We start from the raw sequence: 22,376 nt of genomic DNA, 5'->3' as shown, positions 1-22,376 counted from the left end.
TTTCCCATACCACATACAGACAGGACAGCCACCTACATCTGGGAGCATGTCCCAGAACCGATGGTATGATGATGAGTGCAGAAACCTTTACCGCAGTCTCCGAGTGCAGAGGGTTGGCGGGGAGATCACCCAGAGGCAGGCAGGCAGGAGGATGCATGCTCTCACCCGCCGTAAGCGGCGAGCTTATGAGGAGGCTCAGTACTGGGACACATATCACATTCTCATGAGCAGAGATGCTGCTGCTGCTTGGAGGAGACTCAGAGAGCCCCGTCCTCCCACACCTATTGCCGATCTTCAGACCTGGCAGACATATGCAGAGAGACTTTATGATGTGCCTGCACAGCCTCGTCCTCCCACACCTATTGCCGATCCTCAGACCTGGCAGACATATGCAAAGAGACTTTATGATGTGCCTGCACAGCCCCCTATACCACAGCCCACAGAGCCATGCTCCACAGTCTCCACCTTCTTCACCCCACCTATGGTTAGGAGGGCCATATGCCGACTCCAACATGGACGGGCGACAGATCATACAGGATTACAGGGAGAGCATCTCATCTATGCTATTGATACATCGGCACCATTTCTTGCTCATCTCTTCAACAGAGCTCTGTCAGAGGGGTTTCCGGCTGAGTGGACGATGCACACTATTGTGCCGATCCATAAAGCGGGAGATGTACTAGACCCCGGGAACTACAGGACCATCATGATTGGCCATATATTGGCCAAACTATACGGGGAAGTTTTGGAGGCAGAGCTGAGCACTCATGCAGAGGTTGGGGGATTGAGAGCAGCAGGCCAGGCAGGCTTCCGTCGAGCCTTCTCGACCATCGACCACATTTTTACATTGAGGTGCCTGATTGATCAGGCCAAGGCACGGAGGCAATGGCTCTATTGTTGCTTTGTGGATTTCCGCAAGGCATTTGATACTGTGCCGAGAGAGCGCCTCTTTCGGCGACTACAGACACTAGGCATACCTTCAGACATGATGTGGGGCATATACAGGCTATATGAGCAGGTCTTTGGGAGAGTCCGATGCCCAGGAGGCTTGTTCGACACAGTTGCTAGCACCATTGGTGTATATTGATGAGGTGGTCGATTACATCACACAGGGAGGAGGCTCTGGGGTTGAGCTATCAGGTATTACTGTCCATGTTATGCTTTATGCTGATGACATCGTCTTGGTATCCGACACGCAGGTTGGGCTTCAAAGACACCTTGTGGCTCTTGATGACTTCTGCGCACAGCAGGGGCTCACAGTGAACCTTGGGAAAACCAAGGTTATGATCTTCCACACCTCACCCGCAGTCAGGAGCCACACTACTCTCACATTAGTAGGAGGGCGGGTCGAGGTGGTGAGCTCTTATGTTTACCTTGGCATCACATTTACTAGCTCAGCTGGACGCTTCTCCATGGCTCAGGCAGTCCGAGACAGAGTGACCTGGGGGTATGCAGCTCTTGCTGGCCTTGAGCATCAGTGTCATCAGGCACATTTTCAGGAACCCCGCACGAAGGGGTGGCTCTTTGATACATTAGTGACACCAGCCTTGATGTATGCAGCAGTGGTTTGGGCACCAGGGCTTGCAGCCTCCACATGGGTACAGCTGGAGAGACCACAGATCTTGATGCTCTCGAGGATGATACGCAGCAAACCATCCGTCCCGCACGACATTGTTCGAGCTGAGTTTGCTGCACCACCTGTGGCATTGTTCCAGACGATCTCCTTTATATACAGGATGAGGGAGATGCCCACGGAGAGATTATCCCGTCGAGCTTTTGAGGCATCCAGACAGCTGGCCGAGGCTGGACACACTGGATCTTGGTATGCACAGATGCTACAGTGGTTCTCACATCATGGGATAGACATTGAGCGGTTGCTACCTTTTCAGTATGATCAGTCTGCTCCACGGGGTTACCTCTCTCTCAATGAGAGGAACAGAGTGATGAGACAGGACATATGGCAGCACTACATACAGGAGACATGGACAGCATCAGAGAGCCCACTACCACCGAAGATGCTGTATTACAGAGACCACTTTATGAGCATCTCAGGGGATGGGTTTATACATCGACCGCGGTACATGGATGCATACATGCCACACAGCTCTCGCGTTGCTATTGGACAGCTACGAGTCTCATCACATCAGCTAGAGATAGAGGCTGGGAGAGCGGCACGGGTTCCCAGAGCTGAGCGGATATGCAGATTGTGCCGTGAGGAGGTGGAGACTGAGGATCACTTTGTATGTAGATGTAGAGCCCACCAAGGGGTCAGAGATAGATATGCAGGATTGTTTGAGGAGCACTCTTCACTACATCAGTTGATGGAGGCCTCGGACCAGCGATAGCTTGGCAGACTACTACTAGAGCTTCATAGTTCTCGAGAGAGACTCCTCCAGACACCCGCTCCCACTAGGGGTGGGAGACAGTCCCAGCTCACAGATTTCTTCCAGAGAGCTATGCCAGTGCCAGCTGATGTACCACGTGGGGTGACCGCACAGAGAGCAGAGGAATTGAGAGCCAGCAGGAGACCTAGACAGACTGGACATAGAGCACCTCGACTCCGTCACCGAGAGATAGCAGCTATCCGAATGAGACACCAGATGGAGACACGGGAGAGGCTAGCTCGCTTTCATTCACAGCCTCAGGGTACATGTTCACTCCATTCACAGCCTCAGCATCGGCGATGTATGATATCTTATATCCTTCTTTCTCTCTCTCTCTCTCTCTCTCTCTCTCTCTCCTGTGTTTCCACTTTCCCTTCTTCCGCTGCACATTCTATCATGGTATCAGAGCGCCGGTGATTTTCAGCGTTGGATGCTCCCTCCTATACCTCTTCATATCTGCGTTTTTTCCGCCCCTGGACAGACCTGCGTTTTTGCGTTTTCAACAAGGGCAGCAGCACATAGGTTGCTGCGTTTTTCTTCAGGTGGCTGTCTACAGCAGTTTGCAGCAGTTCTCAGCATTCATACCCCCCCTGCAGTGCTGGTCGCCTGTTTTGTACAGGCCAGTAGCAGCATATTTGCTGCGTTTTCTTCTTCTACAGGTTTTTGATGCTGATTTGCTGATCTGAGGCTTGGGTGTACCTCCTTCTGCTGCATTTCCAGATTCAGACCGTTCTACAGCCCCTTTTACCTCTGCGTTTTTCAGATTTGCAGCCATGGTTGCTGTGTTTTTTCTGAACCGATCTTGCTGGTAGCTCTACCTTCAACTGGGCTTCATCTATTGGACCCGAAGGTACCTTCTCTTCAGCGTTTTTCCTCACAGGAGGTGTGGACACTGGTTGGCCTGAATTTTCAGGTTTGTAGTCCCTTGTTTGAATGCGTTTTCTTCTCCAGTGGACACAGATCACTTGCAGAGGGGGTTTCTTGTTTGGATTGTGGCTTTGGAGGCAGGTTGGTACTTGAGGAGGATTCTGAATTTCTGATTTCAGTCAGTGTTTTGCTGATTTTGGAGCATCTATACCTGTGTTTTGTTCATGGCCTACACAGTTTCCCGGTTTCTACATGTTCCTTGCCTTCTGTTGGCAGTGGAGTGCTATTTCTTGCTGGATAGTAGTGTTTTGGCTGCGTTTTGCTTCCCACAGGAGTTTTCTACACTCGGAGGGGGCCTTCCTCCAACTACTTCACTTGAGGATCAGTTTCGGGAGCTGTGTTATATCTGTGGAGACATTCTTCTTTGACAGGAGTTTACAATTATTTGGAGGAGAGCAGTGATCTTTTCAGAGATCCTGAGTAGAGTTTATTTTGTCTGAGCTTGTGTTCTTTGCTATTTGCAGAACAAGGAGGGTGTTTTGCCCTTTTGCGGTGTGATCCTTTCACATGGATCTTTTATCTGTTGCTGATTCTTGGGATCTGGTTCTACTTCTGGAACAGTCTTCTGCTATCTGTGATGCTTTTGAGGACTTTGTTGCCACTGCAGTTTATATTCCTGCTTCCCTTCCTCATTGTGAGGAGACTACTGTTGCCTCTCTTTGTGATGCTTCTGAGGATGCCCCTCCCCCTGCCAGTTCTGATGGCTTGTTGTTTTTGAGGATGGTTTTTTGGACCCAGTGGGATGCTTTGGATCTGTGGTTGCTAACCGTGCCTGGGGCACAGTGGTACTTCCAGAGTTTTTTGGATTTGGATCAGAATCAGGTTGGGCTTGTACCAGTCCGACGATATCATTTTTCAGAGGGGGATGTGGAGTCCTTTCATCTTGCGATGCCCACCTCAGTGGCGTGTACTTACGTACAGCATTGGGCAACTCATGTTATGGAGTTTGAGCAGATGGACCCCATATTTTCTACAGAGTCTTTACATCTTGTGATGCCGACCTTTTCAGAGGATGCTTTTATAAAGCATTTGGCTACTCTTGGTACAGAGTTGGAGCAGATTGACTCTATTTCTTTTGAGGGTTCCAGTGAGGAGCAGTTTGCTTCGCCCAGGATTGATTATATACAGGATCTGATCTTGTTTGGTTATGAGGTTTTTCATACCTTCTCCAGGCTGGATACACGACATTTGACTTCGGGGAGTGTTCTTACACTTGGGTTTGGAACCATTATTTGGAGCAGCACGTCGCAGCCTATATGGTTGTTTTCTTCCAAAGGAATGGTGTACCTGGCAGCTTGTTCTGTTGCTTTTGTAGCTGAGTTGCTGAGGAGATTGCTTGTGGAGCTTTCTTGGTACCTGTTTCTGCAGTCTTTCATCTTTGATCGAGGACGGCGTCTCTGGCTTCTTGGAGTTTGCTCAGCATCCGGTGCTGAGAGGGGGTGTTAGACACCATCCCCTACTTGCTGGCTTCCTATTTGGTGTCCTACCTTAGCCTCTAGGGCTGACCATGTTAGTCAGAGGGGCTGGTCACCCCTCACTCATATTTTACCCATGTTTATTCCCCATTTTATGGTCTTGGGATTTTCCCCAGTCGTGGAGGTATTTATCACTAGTCGGCTGCCTTCATGTAGAGGTATATATAGCCGGCATGCCTCCCTCATATTTTACTGCTTGCATTGCTTGCCTAGCTTGTCTAGCTGCAGTCCCTCACTTACGAGGTTCTCCCCTCTTGCTCGGGACATGTATTTCTTTTGGTGATGATATTGAGAGCAGGTTCTCACTTGTGTTTCCTCCCCATCTCTCTCTTTCTCTTGTGTTTCCACTTTCCCTTCTTCCGCTGCACATTCTATCAAAGTGGAGAGCCACACAATAGCTGAAGTGACAAGTGTGAGGCCACTTGTCTCACTTTGATCCACTTTTTAACAAGTGTCAGGCCACTTGTCTCACTTTGGTCCACTTTCTTGCCACATGTCCCAATCTAAGAGATGGGTCCTTCCATAAACTTTATCTCTAAAAATATCCCAACTGGTAGACATTCTGTCATAGGTAGGCACTTTGTTAACTCTTGGTATCTGCTCAATTCCAGATGTAATGACGCGAACAGAATTTCCATCAGAGTTGGGCCAAAAATAGCAACTCTCCTAAATTTTAGGAGTGTGGTCCTTTGTATTCTAGGATAATCTCCCATTCCCAAAGCTTGTACTTTCCAAATATTTAGACATCCTGGAGTCCACCGGACCTCTTTCAGACTGGGAAATGTCCAGGCTGGTAACATCCTTCCCAGCTTCTTAAAAGTTGTCTGCAACTTTAAGCTTGAAGTCATATATTCAAGATATAATCATGTCCCATCAAGTGGGCGCGACGAGATAGTCTCAAAATTCCAATATAACTGAAGATTCCATGTCCCAAAGAAATGGGTGAGACTAAATAAGTCTCCATAATACTAATATCAAAATCATGTCCCAAGATAAATGGGCGAGACAAAAACAATCCCATAAGTCCAGATATCATAATCATGTCCCAAGTAAATGGGCGAGACAAATCAGTCCCATAAGTCTAGATATCATAATCCATGTCCCAAGTAGGCAAGACAAATCAGTCCCATAAGTCTAGATATCATAATCCATGTCCCAAGTAAATGGGCGAGACAAAATAAGTCTCCTGCCAACAAGACATCGGTCTACATGACCCCACCTTATTGGCCTTGGCTGAAACCCAATCTTTCTCTGATACGAGCTTATGATAGACCTGGTTAGCTAAAAGTGATATCAAGTCACCAGATTTACATAGTACCCAATCAAGCCAAGGCTGGCCGAGGCAATGGAGTAAAATGCTCAACTGCATGCATCATAGTGGCTGAAATGTCCAAGGAACCCTAAAGTGTTGCCGAATACGACGAAACGAATATGGCCTGTCACGACCAGGTATCACAGCATCTCGGATTCTAACCAAGCCTAACCTGACCATGCGGTTGAGTCGTATGCGTGAAGCATCTTTGTCTGGCCAAACAATGACACGCGACTCCACAAATGTTTCGAACTGCAAAGAGTTCAAAAGTAGTCTTTCATGATTAGGATCCCACTGAGCCAATAGTAGAACTTCATGCCAAGAAAGGAGAATATGCGATAAAATGTGAGGATACGGACAGGATGAGCCGCATTCACAATGTCCCACCATGAAGCCTGCACGCGTGTCCGTCCATGTGACAATCCCTCCAACTCAATCAAGTCACGAGCCATGAATACCCAAGGCTGCTCCTGCAAACACATATCCTGAAAAAGTGCCCACCTACGCGCCACCATATGCAAGCGGACATTCAGTAAAGCAGCCCCGCCCATTCTTTTGGGCGTCGTAATGTGATTCCAAGCTATCCATGTTTGACCCAGAATATTTCCTTGCCTCTTCCACAGCATAAACCGAATGGGAGCAACCAAACGGAGAAGAGATTTGTGCATCCAAGGTAGCGAAGGCAAAAAATAGGAAATCATGCTAAGCATAATAACCTGAGCTACCTTAACCCTCACGTGCATAGGCCACCCTTGAGCTTTCCAATACACAAATTTATCCGAGATCCGAGCAGAAATCCAAGCAAGAAGCGCTTGGGGGTCCACATCCACACCAACCGGATACCCAAGATGACGAACAATGTCTCCTGCACCACACGGCCTTGCCACCCTAATGCCTCAAGATCAAATTCCGTGCATACAATGAGGGCTGATTTTGTTGAATTTATTTTCAGCCCAGAAGCCAATGCAAAATTATTCCAAGCTTCCATTGCTCGGTCTATATTGGCTTTTTCGGCCCTGAGAAATATAAAAGTGTCATCCGCAAGGGCTTGAGCAACCAATTGCTTGCCATGAGGGCGATACAAACCAACCACTTCACCATGCGATGCCATAGCATTTAGGCGAGATAACATAGGATGAGTGGCAATGGCAAAGAAAAGAGGGCTAAGAGGACAGTCCTGCCGGAGAGAACGGGTGAGAGAAATACCATCCGAAAGTCCTCCATTGAGCATAATCCGCGTGATAGAGCCAGAGCCAAGTAAATGCACCAAATTAGCCATTTTGGGACCAAATCCCATGGCTGTCATTAACTGAGAAAGGAAAAACCAGCTGACATGATCAAAAGTTTTTTCAAGATCCAGCTGCACCATCACAATCTCTTGCTTCTTTGCCTTGGCATAATCCACTCCAATTTGAACATTAAGAATATTATGCAAAATATTCCTGCCATGCACAAATCCATATTGATATGGATGAATAAGAGTAGGAAGCACCTTCTCGAAGCGATTGGCAAAAATCTTTGTAAAGATTTTATACATAATACCCATAAGTGAGATCGGGCGCCATTGAGCCAAAGAAGTAGGCGAAGGGACTTTGGGCAACAAACGAAGTATGCCCAACTTCCAATCGGCAGGCATATATCCCTCATCCCAAATCCTTTGACAAATAAGCGTCAAAGGCTCTGCAAGCTGATCAGCATATTTTTGGAAAAACTCATTTGTCAAACCATCCCAACCAGGGCTCTTTCCCATGGGAAGTTTGGAGAGAACAGCTTCCACTTCCCCTTGAGTAACAGGAGCATCAAGCTGAACCGCCACATCAGGGTCAACTTGATATCGTACTTCAGCATACAATGACTCCCTTGCAGCCAGGACAGCCGGCGAGACATCCTCTCGAGGGGCAAGCAAATCTTCATAAAACCTGATGCAATGCTGAATAACCTCAGAAGGTTTAGTAACAAGGTTGCCTTGGGCATCCATCAGCCTAACAATATTCTCACGCATATGTTTTTGATGCAACTTATCATAGAAGTGATGAGATTGACAGTTAGCATCCTGCAAAGCATCAAGACGTGCAAGTAGTTTAAAGCGAACATATTGTGCTTCCTGCACCCTAGATAGCTCCTTTTTCAGCCATTCTATGGCATCCACAACTTCAGCATCCATAGAGTCAGTAAACATGAACGCCTGCAAACCCTTTAAAAGCGACTCAAGAAGAGCCACATGCTGTTTCTGTATAGAGGCATTAGCAAGACCATAATGCCGCGCTAATTTTCGAGTGTTGGTAAGGAACACTGGCCAAGCATGATAATCAGCCATGGACACTCTTGTGGAGAAATGTCGTATCAACTGACGCATATAAACATCAAAAACTTCATGCTCCAAAAAAGTGTGATTTAAGCGCAAAGGCATGCGTCCCAACAAGCCTTTATATGCATCCACAGGATGATAGACCATTTCAAACACAAGCGGCCAATGATCCGAGAAAACCTGTTGCTGATCAACCATCATAGTAAGAACCTCTCTCTCTCTCTCTCTCTCTCTCTCTCTCTCGCAAGCGATTAGCAACACAAACATGTTTTCGTCGTTCCTGTCATCAGTGGGCCTCTCTCTCTCTCTCTCTCTTTCTCTCTCTCTCCTTAGGTTGTATGGAAGCATGGAGTCGTGAGGGACATGGCTGAGAGAGGGCTGAGAACTGGGCGAGGGAGGGAGGCGATGTCACGTGCACACCCATCAGGTGTACAAGTGACACGACATCATTTTAGCATCATAAACATCATCAGGATTTATCAGGCCTTTTATGGGCAGTTTTCAGGCATTTAAATGAACCTTTCCAGCCCATACATGCTGAAAACCTTCATTTAAATGCCCGAAAACTGCCCATAAAATGCCTGATAAATCCTGATGATGTTTATGATGCTAAAATGATGCCATGTCACTTGTACACCTGATGGGTGTGCACGTGGTGACAGGCGAGTAGGCGTGGGGAAGGTGGTGAGGCAAGCAGGCGAGGGGAAGGTGTGGAGGCGACAAGGCCAGGGGAAGTGAGCAGGCGAGCACGCGAGGGGAGGGCAGGCTAACGGAGGCAAGTAGGCGAGCAGAGGAGCCAAGGGGAAGGTGGGGGAGGTGGGTGAAGGGACGTGAGTAGGTGAGGGGAGGACACGCAAGCAGGCAGGGAAGAGGGGAAGGCGCAACAGGCGAGTAGGGAACCTTCGACAGAGTAGCAGAGGGGAGCACTCTGGCGAGGAGGCGGGTGAGGGGGCTGGTTGAGCAGCCGTGAGAGGGCACGCTGGTGGGTGAGGGGAGGCGAGCAGGCGACTGTGTGGATTCTTTATTCGTGGGTGAGGCGGGCTGAGCATGCGGGTGACGGGAGCAAAAGCGATTGGCGAGTGGCGAGAACGCCTTCTGTTGGCCTAAGGTGTGGGCATTAATTAATTAAGGCCCACATGAAAAGTTGTGAAATAAGTACTCACAATAAAGGTTGTGAATAAGTACCCACGATAAAAGTTGTAAATAAGTACCCACGATAAAAGTTGTAAATAAGTACGCCAATAATTAATATATTGGCGTAGGACGAGTGCTATTATTAGAGATTAATATTAGTGCTTGGAAAAGCGTAGGATGAGTGCTATTTATTAGCTTTTATGTGAAACATGCATATACACATGGGTGTGTTTAGGGCAAATTGATTTTAGCTACTTTTGGCTAAAAATAGAAAAGGCAGGCGAAAAGAAAACTTGCTTTTCGTGCACTTTCTTTGACTAGAGTCCTTTTGCAGATTGTGAAGATCAGGAGACTTATGACGCTTTGGTATGTGAACTGGTCCTCTATTCTTCTGTTCTAGGCCTTAGCGCGACATGACAAGAGTTTGCTTTCCATTTTCCGAGGTGGAAACCCATGAGGTTATCTTTTTGATGCCTCTCTTTTCTTTACATAATGACTCCTCCTCCAGACGTTGATGATCACATGGATGTGTAGGACCATGAAGATTACGGGGGGAACAGGACAACGATCAATAGGATGAGATGAGTGTGTTTAGAAAGCTGAGTTTGACTGATGTGGAGATGTCACGCCTGTGCGATAGCAAGTCGAACTTAGTGTGCTATCATGAATCCCTAGCAACAGAACCTTGGATCTGTAGTTCTCCTTTACCCCTGATATGTTTTGGAGATTTCAAAGGTAGAAGACCTGGGAGTGTGTGTTCACTCTCGGTTGACACGGTAGGGCAACACACTTTGTGTTCCATCTGCTACTTGATAATTGGAATGATCGAGTAGGTAGAAGGTTTTCTTGACCTAGTGAAAGGGACCTTTGGCAAAAACCCGTGAATTGAACAGATTTTGAGAGCCTCTCTCGGGTTGGATTTGTCAATATGCAGATGAGTTTGGTGTTCTCTGCTGCAAACTCTTTGGATTTTGATGCAGAATGTATCTTTTGACACTTATGTGCAGAAACTCTTTGATGAAACCACACGTGTGGATTCTTTGTTTGTAGGTTGCGTAGTATTTTTTTACGAGATAGGGATACGAGGGAACGATAGCACGAATGTGGATGACACTATCCACTATGCTAAAATATTCAAGGAGAATATTGCTAGCATGATTGTCTCAAAGTGTAGCATGTGGAAGACTTGTAGATGAATAACAAACTTGATTAGAGCAGAAATTCAGCACTTAACTTGACAATTTCATATGCATAAATGAAATAGAGAGAAGCAGGAGAAAGTACACCATATTGGGTCCTAAATAACCCTATGAAGGGCCCCCATTGTGACGGTATATTTGCTTATATTGCTGAATGAGTATGGGACTGACTGTTGGCTTGTTAGCACATTCATCCCCAGTTTTTGCTCATTTATGGTGTCCATTTGGTCCCTTTTGCATGGCCCTTGCTTGTGGGCTGGCCACCCCTTTTTTATGTATTTTTCTGGGATTTTTCCCAGCCTTTCTGGCATTTTCCAGTCGGCCAGTCTAGTAGCTCCAGTCGGCCTGTTTTGCAGCTCTAGTCGGCCAGCTCACCTCACCTATAAATAGGTGGGGCTGGCCTCTCACTTTTCATTCAGTCTTGTACCTATTTGCTCCCTCACTTATGAGACTTGTAGTGTCTCTTGCTTGGGACTGTTTTGCTTCAGTATATTCAGCATAGTTTTCTCCATATCTCTCTCTCTCTTACAATCTCTGTTCAGCACATTCTAGTGCCCCCTTTGCTTCCGCTCTGTGCACTCTTTCATGGTATCATTGCTCCCGGTTTAGCAACCTCTTTGCTGCCCCAGATTCAGCCCTGTTTTCAGCACCTTCTCCTCTGTGTTTTCTCACAGATCTGCAGACCTTTACTGCTGCGTTTTCTGGACTGAACCTGCTGGTCGCTTTGCCTTCAGATTGGCTTCATCAACTCAGCCATCAGGTACTTGTTGACCAGCGTTTTCTTTTCCACGTGGAGTTTGGGACATAGGCGGCCTGTTTTTTTCAGGACAGCAGCCTTCTGTGTGCTGCGTTTTCCTCTCCAGTCGGCTTTCCCCTTTGCAGAGGGGGTCTGTGGTGTTTCAGGCTTTGGTGGCACTTTTGGCACCTGTGGAGGACACTTCTTCTTCAGAGATTGTGCGTTTTTTCTTGAGGAGAGCCCAAGCTACTGTCCTTGTTGTTGCCTTTCCCTCTTGCACCTTCTTGCAGCATATTCCCAGGCCCTGTGTGGCTGCCTTTCCTCTCTATATCAAATCTGCATTTTTTGCTTCCCTCTTCTGGTGACCTCAAGGTTGGAGGTATAGTCGAGAGAAGCTTCTGCGTTTTTTTTGCTACAGGATGATTTTCGGGTGCTGTCCAGCCTCTTAGGGCTGCATTTTGGTGGAAGGGCCCTATATCAGCGTTTTCTGATTTGGACAGTTTTATCTTATGAGGGTTGGTCCTATTGATTGGATCAATGATGCCAACTTTAGATTTGGCTCCCGTACCACTCTCTTGTTATTTCCTTGATGAGGCAGACAAGTTGGATGGTGGTAACTTTCAGTCATGGAAGTTGTAGGTTACTTCTATTCTCAGGGAGTATGGTTTGATGGAGTTTCTCTCGTACAAGAATCGATGCTTGCCGGACCTTGCCTCTGCGGAGGATGTGTGTCGGTGGAGGAAGACTGACGGACAGATCTATGGCTTTCTCCTCCTGAATTGTTAGGATTCGGTTCTTTGACACTTCATCTATGCTCCTGATGATGCTTCTACTTTCTATGTGTGGCAGTTGCTTTGTGACCTGTATGGTGATGCCAATGATCAGCAGATGCTTTCTACTTCTGGGTGCTCTGCAGCCAGTGATCTTATGGATACTTCTTTTGGAGATGTTCCTGCAGTGAAGGATAGTGGGCCAGTTTTGCTCATTGCATCTGAGGAGTTTGTTTCTCCTGTTGCCTTGCCTTCAGTTTGTGTGCATACTTCTCCCTGCCAGGATGATATATCTGGTAATGTTTTTGAGGAAGACAGTGGGCTATCTTTACTCACAGCTTCTGAGGGGGATTTTTCTCCTATTGCTTTGCCTCTGATTCTTTCTTCGTCAACCAGTGACCAAGATGTGTTGCTGGTCCCGTTGCCTTCTATGGAGGAGCCTGCTTCTACGCTGTGTGATGCTATTGAGGAGGCTACTGCTACTTCAGTTACCACTACAGTGAATGTTTCTCTTCCTCTTACTCTGTGTGAGGATTTTGGATTGTGGTCAGGTGTATCCGTGACCGTGCCTGGGACACAGTGGTACTTCCAGGGATTGAAGGATTGGGATTTGGATTTGGTTGGGCTTGTGGAGTCCCGACATCAGTTTTCAGAGGGGGCAGTTGAGTTCTTACATCTGGTGATGCCGACCTTCGAGGAGGGTGCTATTATACAGCATTTGGCTACTCTTGGTACAGAGTTGGAGCAGATGGACTCTATTTCTTTTGAGGGTATTATCTTCTTGGAGCTACAGGCTTCTAGGGATTCCTATGACACTGTGTTTATATTTGGGTTTGGCACCGATATTTGGAGCAGCACGATGCAACCAGTCAGCCAGTCCAGTCGGCCAGCTCACCTCACCTATAAATAGGTGGGGCTGGCCTCTCACTTTTCATTCAGTCTTGTACATATTTGCTCCCTCACTTATGAGACTTGTAGTGTCTCTTGCTTGGGACTGTTTTGCTTTAGATTATTAATCATAGTTTTCTCCATATCTCTCTCTCTCTCTTGCACTCTCTGTTCAGCACATTCTAGTGCCCCCTTTGCTTCCACTCTATGCACTCTTTCAAGCTGCAAATCAGCACCAAAACCACAGACGACGGAATTCTGCAGGGTACTTGCTTTCTGCTGTATAATCTGGACAGCACCTTATAGTTGCGTTAATCCTGAGAAAGACCTCTATTGGCTGCGTTTTCTGTCCATAGGAGGTCGTGTTCAATATCAACACATTTCCCCCTGGCTGCCGAGAGCATGTGCAAAAGTAAGGACGACAATAAGGCTTGGGAGCTCCTTTATATAGGAGATATAGGGTTGTTTCTGTCAGAATGCGCAGCGGAAGACCAACGCACGTAGGAGACGCATCACCATCGAGCACCATGAACACCCCCAACGGGCACTGCAGCATCCCTCCACCGGGCTTCCATCTCCCAGTGAGCTGCCTCCCAAAACACCGGCCGGAGGAGATGACTATGACAAGGTGCCACTCTAGCCTATATATGGCTCTTCAACTTTCCATGCTTCCACTTATGGGATAATCCAAGGCACCTTCTAGCCATAGATCACACGCTCGAAATCGCCAACCTTCCAACACCCTCCCTCGATTCGAGCTCCGCAAGCCACCGAGGCGCGAGGGGGTCGCCTCCAGGACCACACACGCTTGAGCCGCCCAGGACCACACACGCTCGGGCTTTGATACCATGTCAGAATGCGCAGCGGAAGACTAGAGTGTTTGTGGGTTGATGGGTTGAGAGACCTAGAGTGTGTATCTATTGATGATTTTACGTGGAGGGTTGGGGGGGTTCTTTTATAAAGCCTCAAGAGGTGATCGGCCAGTTTTAATTGGGTTGCAGGCTACTAAATTCACAAAATTACCTCATAATAAGGTTGATTGTTCCACATGTTTGTGTCAAAATGCGCAGCGGAAAACTAATGCTCTTAGGAGACGCATTACCATCGAGCTCCACGAACACCCCCAACGGGCACTGCAGCATCCCTCCACGGGCTCCCAGCTCTCGATGAGCTGCCTCCCAAAACACCGGCCGCAGGAGATGACTATGACAATGTGCCACTCTAGTCTATATATGGCTCTCAACTTCCCATGCTTCCACTTATGGGATAATCCAAGGAACCTTCTAGCCACAGATCACACGCTCGAAATCGCCAACCTTCCAACACCCTCCCTCGATTCGAGCTCCGCAAGCCACCGAGGCGTGAGGGGGTCGCCCCCAGGAACACACACGCCTGAGCTGCCTAGGACCACACACGCCCGGGCTTTGATACCATGTCAGAATGCGCAGCGGAAGACTAACGCACGTAGGAGACGCATCAACATCGAGCCCCACGAACACCCCCAAACGGGCACTGCAGCATCCCTCCACCGGGCTCCCATCTCCCGGTGAGCTGCCTCCCAAAACACCAGCCGGAGAAGATGACTATGACAAGGTGCCACTCTAGCCTATATATGGCAATTCCACTTATGGGATACTCCAAGGCACCTTCTAGCCATAGATCACACGCTCGAAATCGCCAACCTTCCTATAGTGTCTACTTGCCGACTGGGAGAATATGATGGCGACTTGCAAAAGAGGACACATAGTTATATAACTGATGTGTTTCATGCGTGTGGCCTTATTTGGGATAGGCGCCTATGCATGGGCACCCCATATGGCCTTCCTTCAGCCCCTTTGGCCTAATAACAAGTGCCCATAACATCCATACATCATTGAGAGCGTTACATCGGTCTTGTGCAGGACAAGCATAGCTGAATTGTGTGGGACGTGCACACGACTCTGACATTCCTGTGGTGGTACACTGGTTGACACGCCTCCGGACAAGGACTCGCAAGTGTCCAACCACAAGGCTTTGCAATGGCATCCAAGTGCAGGATGCACATGACATGAAGATTTCCTTTGAACACCACAAATGTAAGTCCACCAGTTGATGTGAAATGCTTGGTTGAACACAATGCTAATCAATACACTTAAATACACCAAGATTTGATGGATAACAAGCACAATACAAGGTGTAATTTGCTGAATTGACAAGAGATGCACAATGAGCCGGAACGGCCGGCCCCTCCTTCAAATAATGTTTATTGATCTTGGGAGAATGAAGTACACGTGCCATGGGCATTTTTGACCAGATTTCCATACCAATGCATTTTTTTTTCTAGAAAAGAAACTTCTAATAAGTATGAAAGAATTTTACAAAAGGGAGATTTCAGACCAAACAAGGGGGAAATCTCAACCAATCGGGTGCCTTGTGCTGCCAGCAAGGCCCCATATGTGATCGAGTGAAAAAAATAACCATGATCCCATTCTCTAATAAATTGGCCACGTTTTCTCTCTGTGGTCCTCGAAGGTCCCTAAATCCTGGCCCAAGTGGCCATGAGTGTGTGGATAATATCACACCAGATCTTGCAAATGCATTGGGTATCATAATCCAAAGTGCCCTCCGTGGCCTTAGTGCATCTAGCCTTCCAGATGTGCCACGCTATGATGCTAGCAATAATCTCCCATGTAGTGTCCAACCTTGTGCTGGAGAACAAATGTAGGCGTCTGTCCTTCATCCTTCCAAAAAGGTGTGCTATTGCAGTCCAAATCCTCTGTCAAGCTGTGTTTGAGTATGCATTTCCTGTGCATTTTTTCCATTTTGTCATCGTGTTGCTTGAGGATGTCCTTCAATGCAACGAGGGCAGTGTACTCTTTTAGGGCTAGCATTGCCTTAGCCTCATCCTTGACACATGTGTCTAGTCCTTGTATCACATTCTTCCTTAGCTTTGGTCCTTTGTCTTGTTGGAAAGGCTTAAAATCCTTGATTTATGTCTTAGAATTTGATTTGATCAAGCTTATATGGCAGTTTCACTAGTAGGTAATGTGTAGGTGTGAACCTTTGAAGAGAAAACAAAGGTTTAAGGGTTAATTTTGCAAAGGATTTGAGAGTATGCAAAAAATGCAAGAGCTTGGAGTTTGTAGGCTACTTCCTCGTGAGATCCAAGGCGAAAAATTCAGAATTTCAAAAATTATAAAACATAAAATTGCCTTGCATATGTGTCAAGGCATATCCCCAAAGTTGAAAATTCAGCCTTTATCCATGCTTATAGTAGGCGTGGGAAACTTGAATGTAGGAGGGGAGGTATGAAGGACATGACACATGGTACATGGCAGTCCCAAGAGCCTCCCTTCACACATAGAAATCGAGATTCCTTTCCCACGCTTACCCATGGAGATTTTGGAAATTTCAAACATCTTTTTGTGGTCTTTTAGCCATTGGAGAAAGCCGGGATCATTGCATGGACTAGTGGATAGAAAACAAGGTTCTATTTATACACATGCAATTCTCTTGTTTGCAACATCTATTTCTCATTCCAAGATGTAGGCGTGCGGGAAACCCACGAATCTTCCATGCTCATTTTCTCACTCCAAAACGCCCAAATCATGCACTTAGTCAAGCCTTGAATGCAATTAATCCATGGTTTTCAAACCATAGCGCGTAAACCACTCTACACACCCAATTAGACTTTGAAATTTCTAATTTTCTGTTCCATTTTTTTAAAAATGTTTTTGGTCAGAACAGTAAACCCACCAATAACCGGGCTATAGTGTGTTGTTTGTGTTTGTGTTATGTTGCTCTCTTCTTTCTCTATCTCTGAAAACCTAAGCACATAGGCAAAAGAGCTCTACATGCTTGGTAGTGCTGGATAATGTCTTGGATCTTGAGCTGACGAGAGGGTGTAGGTCTGAAAACCGACAGGAGTTCTACATGCTTGGCGGTTGTAAACCTTGTTTGCACTAAGGTTTACAACCACACGTTAAAGCCTTTTTATTACCATTCAAAAGACCAACTAATGGCAGAGGAACATAAAAGGGTTCGGCTAGCACTGACTCACCACCCAACCGTAGGCTCCAAACCATACGCAATGGTAAGCCACCCTTAAGCTAGAGACCAACACAACCCTGGCAAGCCCGCACCCTCAGGGCATTTGCATCCCATACCACGTATCCCCAGTCCTCATCACCATTGTCATTGGTATGGCTAACCAATGGACTAACCACAAGTTGGGTCCCTTGGGAGGCCCCTCTCCCAAGGTAGAGTTCCACCCTGAACTCTCCACAAATGAGTCACAATCCCAACTATATAGCCCAAAAACCAGTTTACAGTGCTCTATAAGAACTATGCCCTGCCAATTTTTAATCACTAGCCTCGTTATGTCCAAACACAAGACATAACACCATGAGGCCTTAACCACAACATTACCTTGCCCGTTGGGGGTGTTCGTGGAGCTCGATGGTGATGCGTCTCCTACGTGCGTTAGTCTTCCGCTGCGCATTCTGACATGGTATCAGAGCCCGGCGTGTGTGGGGTCCTGGGGGCGACCCCCTTGCGCCCAGGCTCTGATACCATGTCAGAATGCTCAGCGGAAGACTAACGCACGTAGGAGACGCATCACCATCGAGCTCCACGAACACCCCCAACGGGCACTGTAGCATCCCTCCACCGGGCTCCCATCTCCTGGTGAGCTGCCTTCCAAAACACTGGCCGGAGGAGATGACTATGACAAGGTGCCACTCTAGCCTATATATGGCTCTTCAACTTCCCATTCTTCCACTTATGGGATAATCCAAGGCACCTTCTAGCCATAGATCACACGCTCGAAATCGCCAACCTTCCAACAGTTTGGCACCTCTAGCTGGCAACCCATACCTGCTATCCACCCAACCAATTGCAGTCCTGTCTGCCTGCATACTACCCTGCCAGCCCGTCCATCCCTGCTGCCTGCTCATGGGCGCAGGCTGGCTGCTCACTCTGCTTCCATGCGTCCTCTTACCTGTACCTACAGGTGGGTCACAGATGTAGATGGAATAGAAGTTACTTAGGATGGTTGCTTGGATGTTCCTATCATTTCTAAAGTTAAAATGCTTTGGATTGTTTCAAGAAATTTTTAGTAGGCTTATTTTTTGCTTAATTTCTTTTTTCCCCCATGTGGAAGTGACGGACGTCTTTATATCCCCATCAGACGAGATGGGAAATGGGGTGGACCTTTACATTGCTACAGAGTTTGCTGATAGGTAATAAATACAAATTAGCCTTCACAATGTTCTCCTCAACTTACCTTAATTGTTTGGATGATGGGAAATGATCAATTAATGAATGATTTCTAGGAATAAATCAAGGTTGCTTCACAGCTTGTCTTAATTGTTTGAATGATAAAATGATGAGTTATCATTTGGTGTAGGGGTGATATGTATCATTTTAAAGGACCTTTATCCCCAAACGATGTTAAATCGCTCATGTGGCAGTTGCTTCTTGGGATCAACTACATGCATTCTTGTCGAGTCTGGCATAGGTTACAAAGATTTTGTTTTTTGTGTGAATATATTGACATTACAAGGAAGCCAGTGTTATTTGGCTTTTGATAAAATGAGTTTTTTTTCTAATTTCTGCTTTTTGTTTACTTTTTTGAACATACATTCAGAGACATCAAATCGGAAAACACACTTTTGACTGACAAGATGCGCGTCAAACTTTGCGACTTTGGACTTGCCAGATCTGCAGAAGAGGTATGTATGTATGTGTGCATCTATGGGTTTATGAATGTATGTATGTAGTGTTTGCAACACATCTTCATATGTAGGTATACACATGTGTATGCACCTTATGTATGTAATGTAAGTAGGTGTAATGATGTATGTGTATAATTTTATATATGTATGAATGTGATGGCTGAAACTTGATACTGAAATCTTTATAATTTCTGTTTGCAGACTGTTGATTATGAACCTAGGCCGGTCCCTGCTGATGGTATAACACCAAGCAAGAAAGTCTTGACAAGGCAGTACACGAAAACGGTAGGATAAATTAGTGCGTTCTATCTGAAATGTGCTGATACCACCAAAAGTATTCCTATGACGTGGTTGTATAAGTGATTGCAATACAGGTTGTCACACCAAATTACCGTGCACCAGAGGTCATCATGTCAAAAGGGCAGTACAGCTCTGCTATCGATATGTGAGGGCCTGCTTAGGATCATCTTCTTCTCATCAAATTAGCATTGCTCATTTACATCAAAGCAAAGTGCAAGAGACTGAAGGCATCCCTTGTTTTTTGTTGTGTGGCTGTGTTAACTGCAATATGGGTGAACCCAGATGGTCGCTAGGCTGTTTATTTTGGGTAAGGGACCGTGTTGATAATGAGGGCTAAAGTCGACTATTTGGGGAAAGTTTTTTTCTAAGGTCTTCAGTGTTATTGTTGCTCTTTCTACCTTGTTTTCTGATGAGACTTTTGTGATGGATTTAGGAGCTACTTGTCAGAAGTGCCACTAAACACACAAGTGGACGCTGCCATCCTCTATTTGGTGTACGGTAATCTACCCTTTCTTTGCCTTCGAACAAATCTAAGGTCGATTCTTCAACATAGTTGTGGTGCAGTCCACCCGTAACTTACTAGCAGTACCTAAATAAATTAAGGAAACTAGTGATCTGCACTAGCCTAGCAGTCAACCCATAACTTAATAGCACTACCTAAATAAATTAAGGAAACTAGTGATCTGCACTGCTAATTAGCCTTATGGGTATTAAACAACAATCTAAGAGCTATAGCTACTAGCAACCCAATAGATGTCACGTGCACTCTGCACTTGGGTGCCACATGGTCTTGCTAATTACCATTATGTGCCAATTTTGGGTTAGTGATGTGCACTCTGTCCTGTTGTGAGCTCTATTCCAAGGACATGTCAGGCCAATTGCCATCAGGGTAGGCTTGGGTCCAGGTAGTCTTGCATGTGTGAACCCCACATTGTTTTGTAATCCTTTTGGAGTTGAGGTGTGTGCAGATGTCTTGGTAGCTTATTAAGCTAAGTGTCACGTGCCGAACACTAAGGCAGACAAGTTGGGCAGCAGATCTCTTGCATGGGACGGGGTGGACAAGAGCATGAACAGCTCATACGGAAATTTTTGACCAGTTTTGGGCAGCCTAAGCATGTGCAGACTAGCTTGGCCAAGGAGCCAAGGATCGGGCACCTTTTTGGCCAAGTTTGAACATGTTAACTGATTTTTATGACACCTTTTTAGGGCTTGGAAAAGGCAGGATGAACCTTTTTTTCCAACAAAAGATTCTTCTATAAGTCAAAAGAAAGAAAATGTCTGCGTGATGGAGACTACAACTCTCTGTAGAGGCTGAGCCGACAAGTGGCAAGGGTCTTCCTCTCCAGTTAGCCTCTCTCGGAGGGAGGCCGCAATGGTGGTGAGGGTGGAAAAAAGAAATAATGAGGGCCTGTAATGTTAGATCCCCACCCCCCCCATCCCCCCGAGAAGGCGGCTGGGCTCCATTTGCACAAGATCGTCTCCGTGGGTGGTGTGATGGATCCATCAATGGCCTCACTGCATCTGGCCTGTTAGACGTGCTAGGCGGTAATGCTACTGATGAGCTCCCATCTCTGGCTGGCTCTAGTCTCCAGGGTCCTCAGGGAAATTAAGACTGAAGTGGCTGGAATAGCTGAGATTTGAAAGTGTGAGCTGCAGGGCGAGTAGAGTAGAGCCTCTGCCACCTCTTCCGTGGCCCAAGCAATCACGCCCCACATAACGAACGGAAGAGTGCTGGGCTCGAACGTGCTCTAGAGGAGCGATAGAGTCATTGTCGAGGCTCAGGCAGGTTCCTCCCCGGAGGCCTGCAAGCCTCTCTTGCAGGGGGGGAGCGGGGGAGGGAGAATCAATGTCGAGAGTGGCACATGCTATGGGCGTGTGCCTCTGTAGAGGAATGACAAGAGTCAATGTTGAGGCTAAGGCAGCTTCGTTCCTGGAGGCTTGCCTCTCTTAGGGAGAGGGAGAGGAAGTAGGCTACCATCTAATTTGTACTTAAACTTTGTAAACCCATTTGGTTCCAATTGCCTTCTTTCCTTTTGGTAACGGGACAAGCTTTTATGCGTCATTCTTCAAGATGGATTTGTATTTCTCATCTGTTGCTTCTTTCCATTTCTTACTTCGGCATGCTTTTGCATAAGATGTTGGTTTGAAAATTTTCAACACATTTGCCATTAATCAAACTTTGTCCTTCTTTCCCTCTAGAGTGGCACATGCTATGGGCGTGTGCCTCTCTAGAGGAATGACAAAGTCAATGTTGAGGCTAAGGCAGCTTCCTTCCCATCCAATTTGTACGTAAGTTTGTAAACCCATTTGGTTCCTGTTGTCTTCTTTCCTTTTGATAATTGGACAAGCTTTTATTTTCATTCTTCAAGATGGATTTGTATTCCTTATCTGTTGCTTCTTTCGATTTCTTACTTCGACATACTTCTGCATAAGATGTTGGTTTGAAAATTGTCAACACATTTGCCATTAATCAAAATTTTTCCTTCTTTCGCTCAAGATAAGCTTTGAAGCTTGTTCTCTAGCTCTGGGTTGATCTTCAATCGTCTTGTCTTCAAGTACCACTTTGGAGGCCTTTTCAATGCCCTTTGACTCCTGGTTGGGATGATTTTCCTCTTCTCTTGGGATGTTAAAACACATCTTCATCATGTGCTAAACCATTCACATTATCACCAAGTTGAAAATCTTCATAATTCACATCATAAGCATCATCATTAAACCAAGATGAGAGTTGTTGTCCTGGTGTTGAAGTGAAAATTTAGCATTCTTGTGTTCATAAAAAATGACATCATAACTAATGAAATTATCTTCCTCTCATGAGGATTAGACAAACTGGGTGCTTTTTTTTGATGTGCAACCCACAAATACGCACTTCTTGGACTTTGCATCAATCTTTCTTCTCCTTTCATCTGGTATATACACATGCATCACATCCAAAAGCTCTTAAATGTGAAATGCGTGGTTTGATACTCGAGAAGGCTTCCAGAGGAGTTATATCTTTTGATGCTTTTGTTGGAGATCAATCTAATACATTGCTTTGGATTGCTTCGGCCCAAAAACGGTCACTAACCTTGCTTGTTTTTAATATGCTCCTTGCACGTTCAAGTAAAGAACGATTCTTTCTTTCCGCTACACCATTTTGTTGTGGAGTGTAGGTAGTTTTGAGTTGATGCTGAATTTCATGCGCTTTGCAAAAATCATTGAAAACCCTAGAGTATACTCACCACCTCTA

The 22,376-nt window shown here is 46.3% G+C and overlaps 1 protein-coding gene across 7 annotated transcripts in view; it reads left to right on the top strand.

Moving 5' to 3' along the window:
• Positions 1 to 22,376, top strand: part of LOC147634098 (mitogen-activated protein kinase HOG1-like) — an 89,390-nt gene that overhangs the window by 18,623 nt on the left and 48,391 nt on the right. For 4 of the 7 annotated variants that reach the window (XM_086805209.1, XM_086805208.1, XM_086805206.1 and 1 more), the window contains exons 6-12: positions 18,274 to 18,352; positions 18,520 to 18,630; positions 18,760 to 18,844; positions 19,049 to 19,132; positions 19,222 to 19,292; positions 19,430 to 19,454; positions 19,581 to 19,645. In XM_086805209.1, coding sequence (XP_086661335.1) covers positions 18,274 to 18,352; positions 18,520 to 18,630; positions 18,760 to 18,844; positions 19,049 to 19,132; positions 19,222 to 19,292; positions 19,430 to 19,454; positions 19,581 to 19,645 — 520 coding nt within the window. The remainder of the gene's footprint in view (positions 1 to 18,273; positions 18,353 to 18,519; positions 18,631 to 18,759; positions 18,845 to 19,048; positions 19,133 to 19,221; positions 19,293 to 19,429; positions 19,455 to 19,580; positions 19,646 to 22,376) is intronic. The other 3 variants (XM_086805212.1, XM_086805213.1, XM_086805210.1) reach the window with 2 other exon arrangements.

Source organism: Cibotium barometz, chromosome 11 (assembly GCF_041138505.1).
Source record: "Cibotium barometz isolate CiBa-2024 chromosome 11, ASM4113850v1, whole genome shotgun sequence".
Classification (NCBI taxonomy): domain Eukaryota; kingdom Viridiplantae; phylum Streptophyta; class Polypodiopsida; order Cyatheales; family Cibotiaceae; genus Cibotium; species Cibotium barometz.
This window is presented reverse-complemented; position numbering and strand designations above follow the sequence as displayed.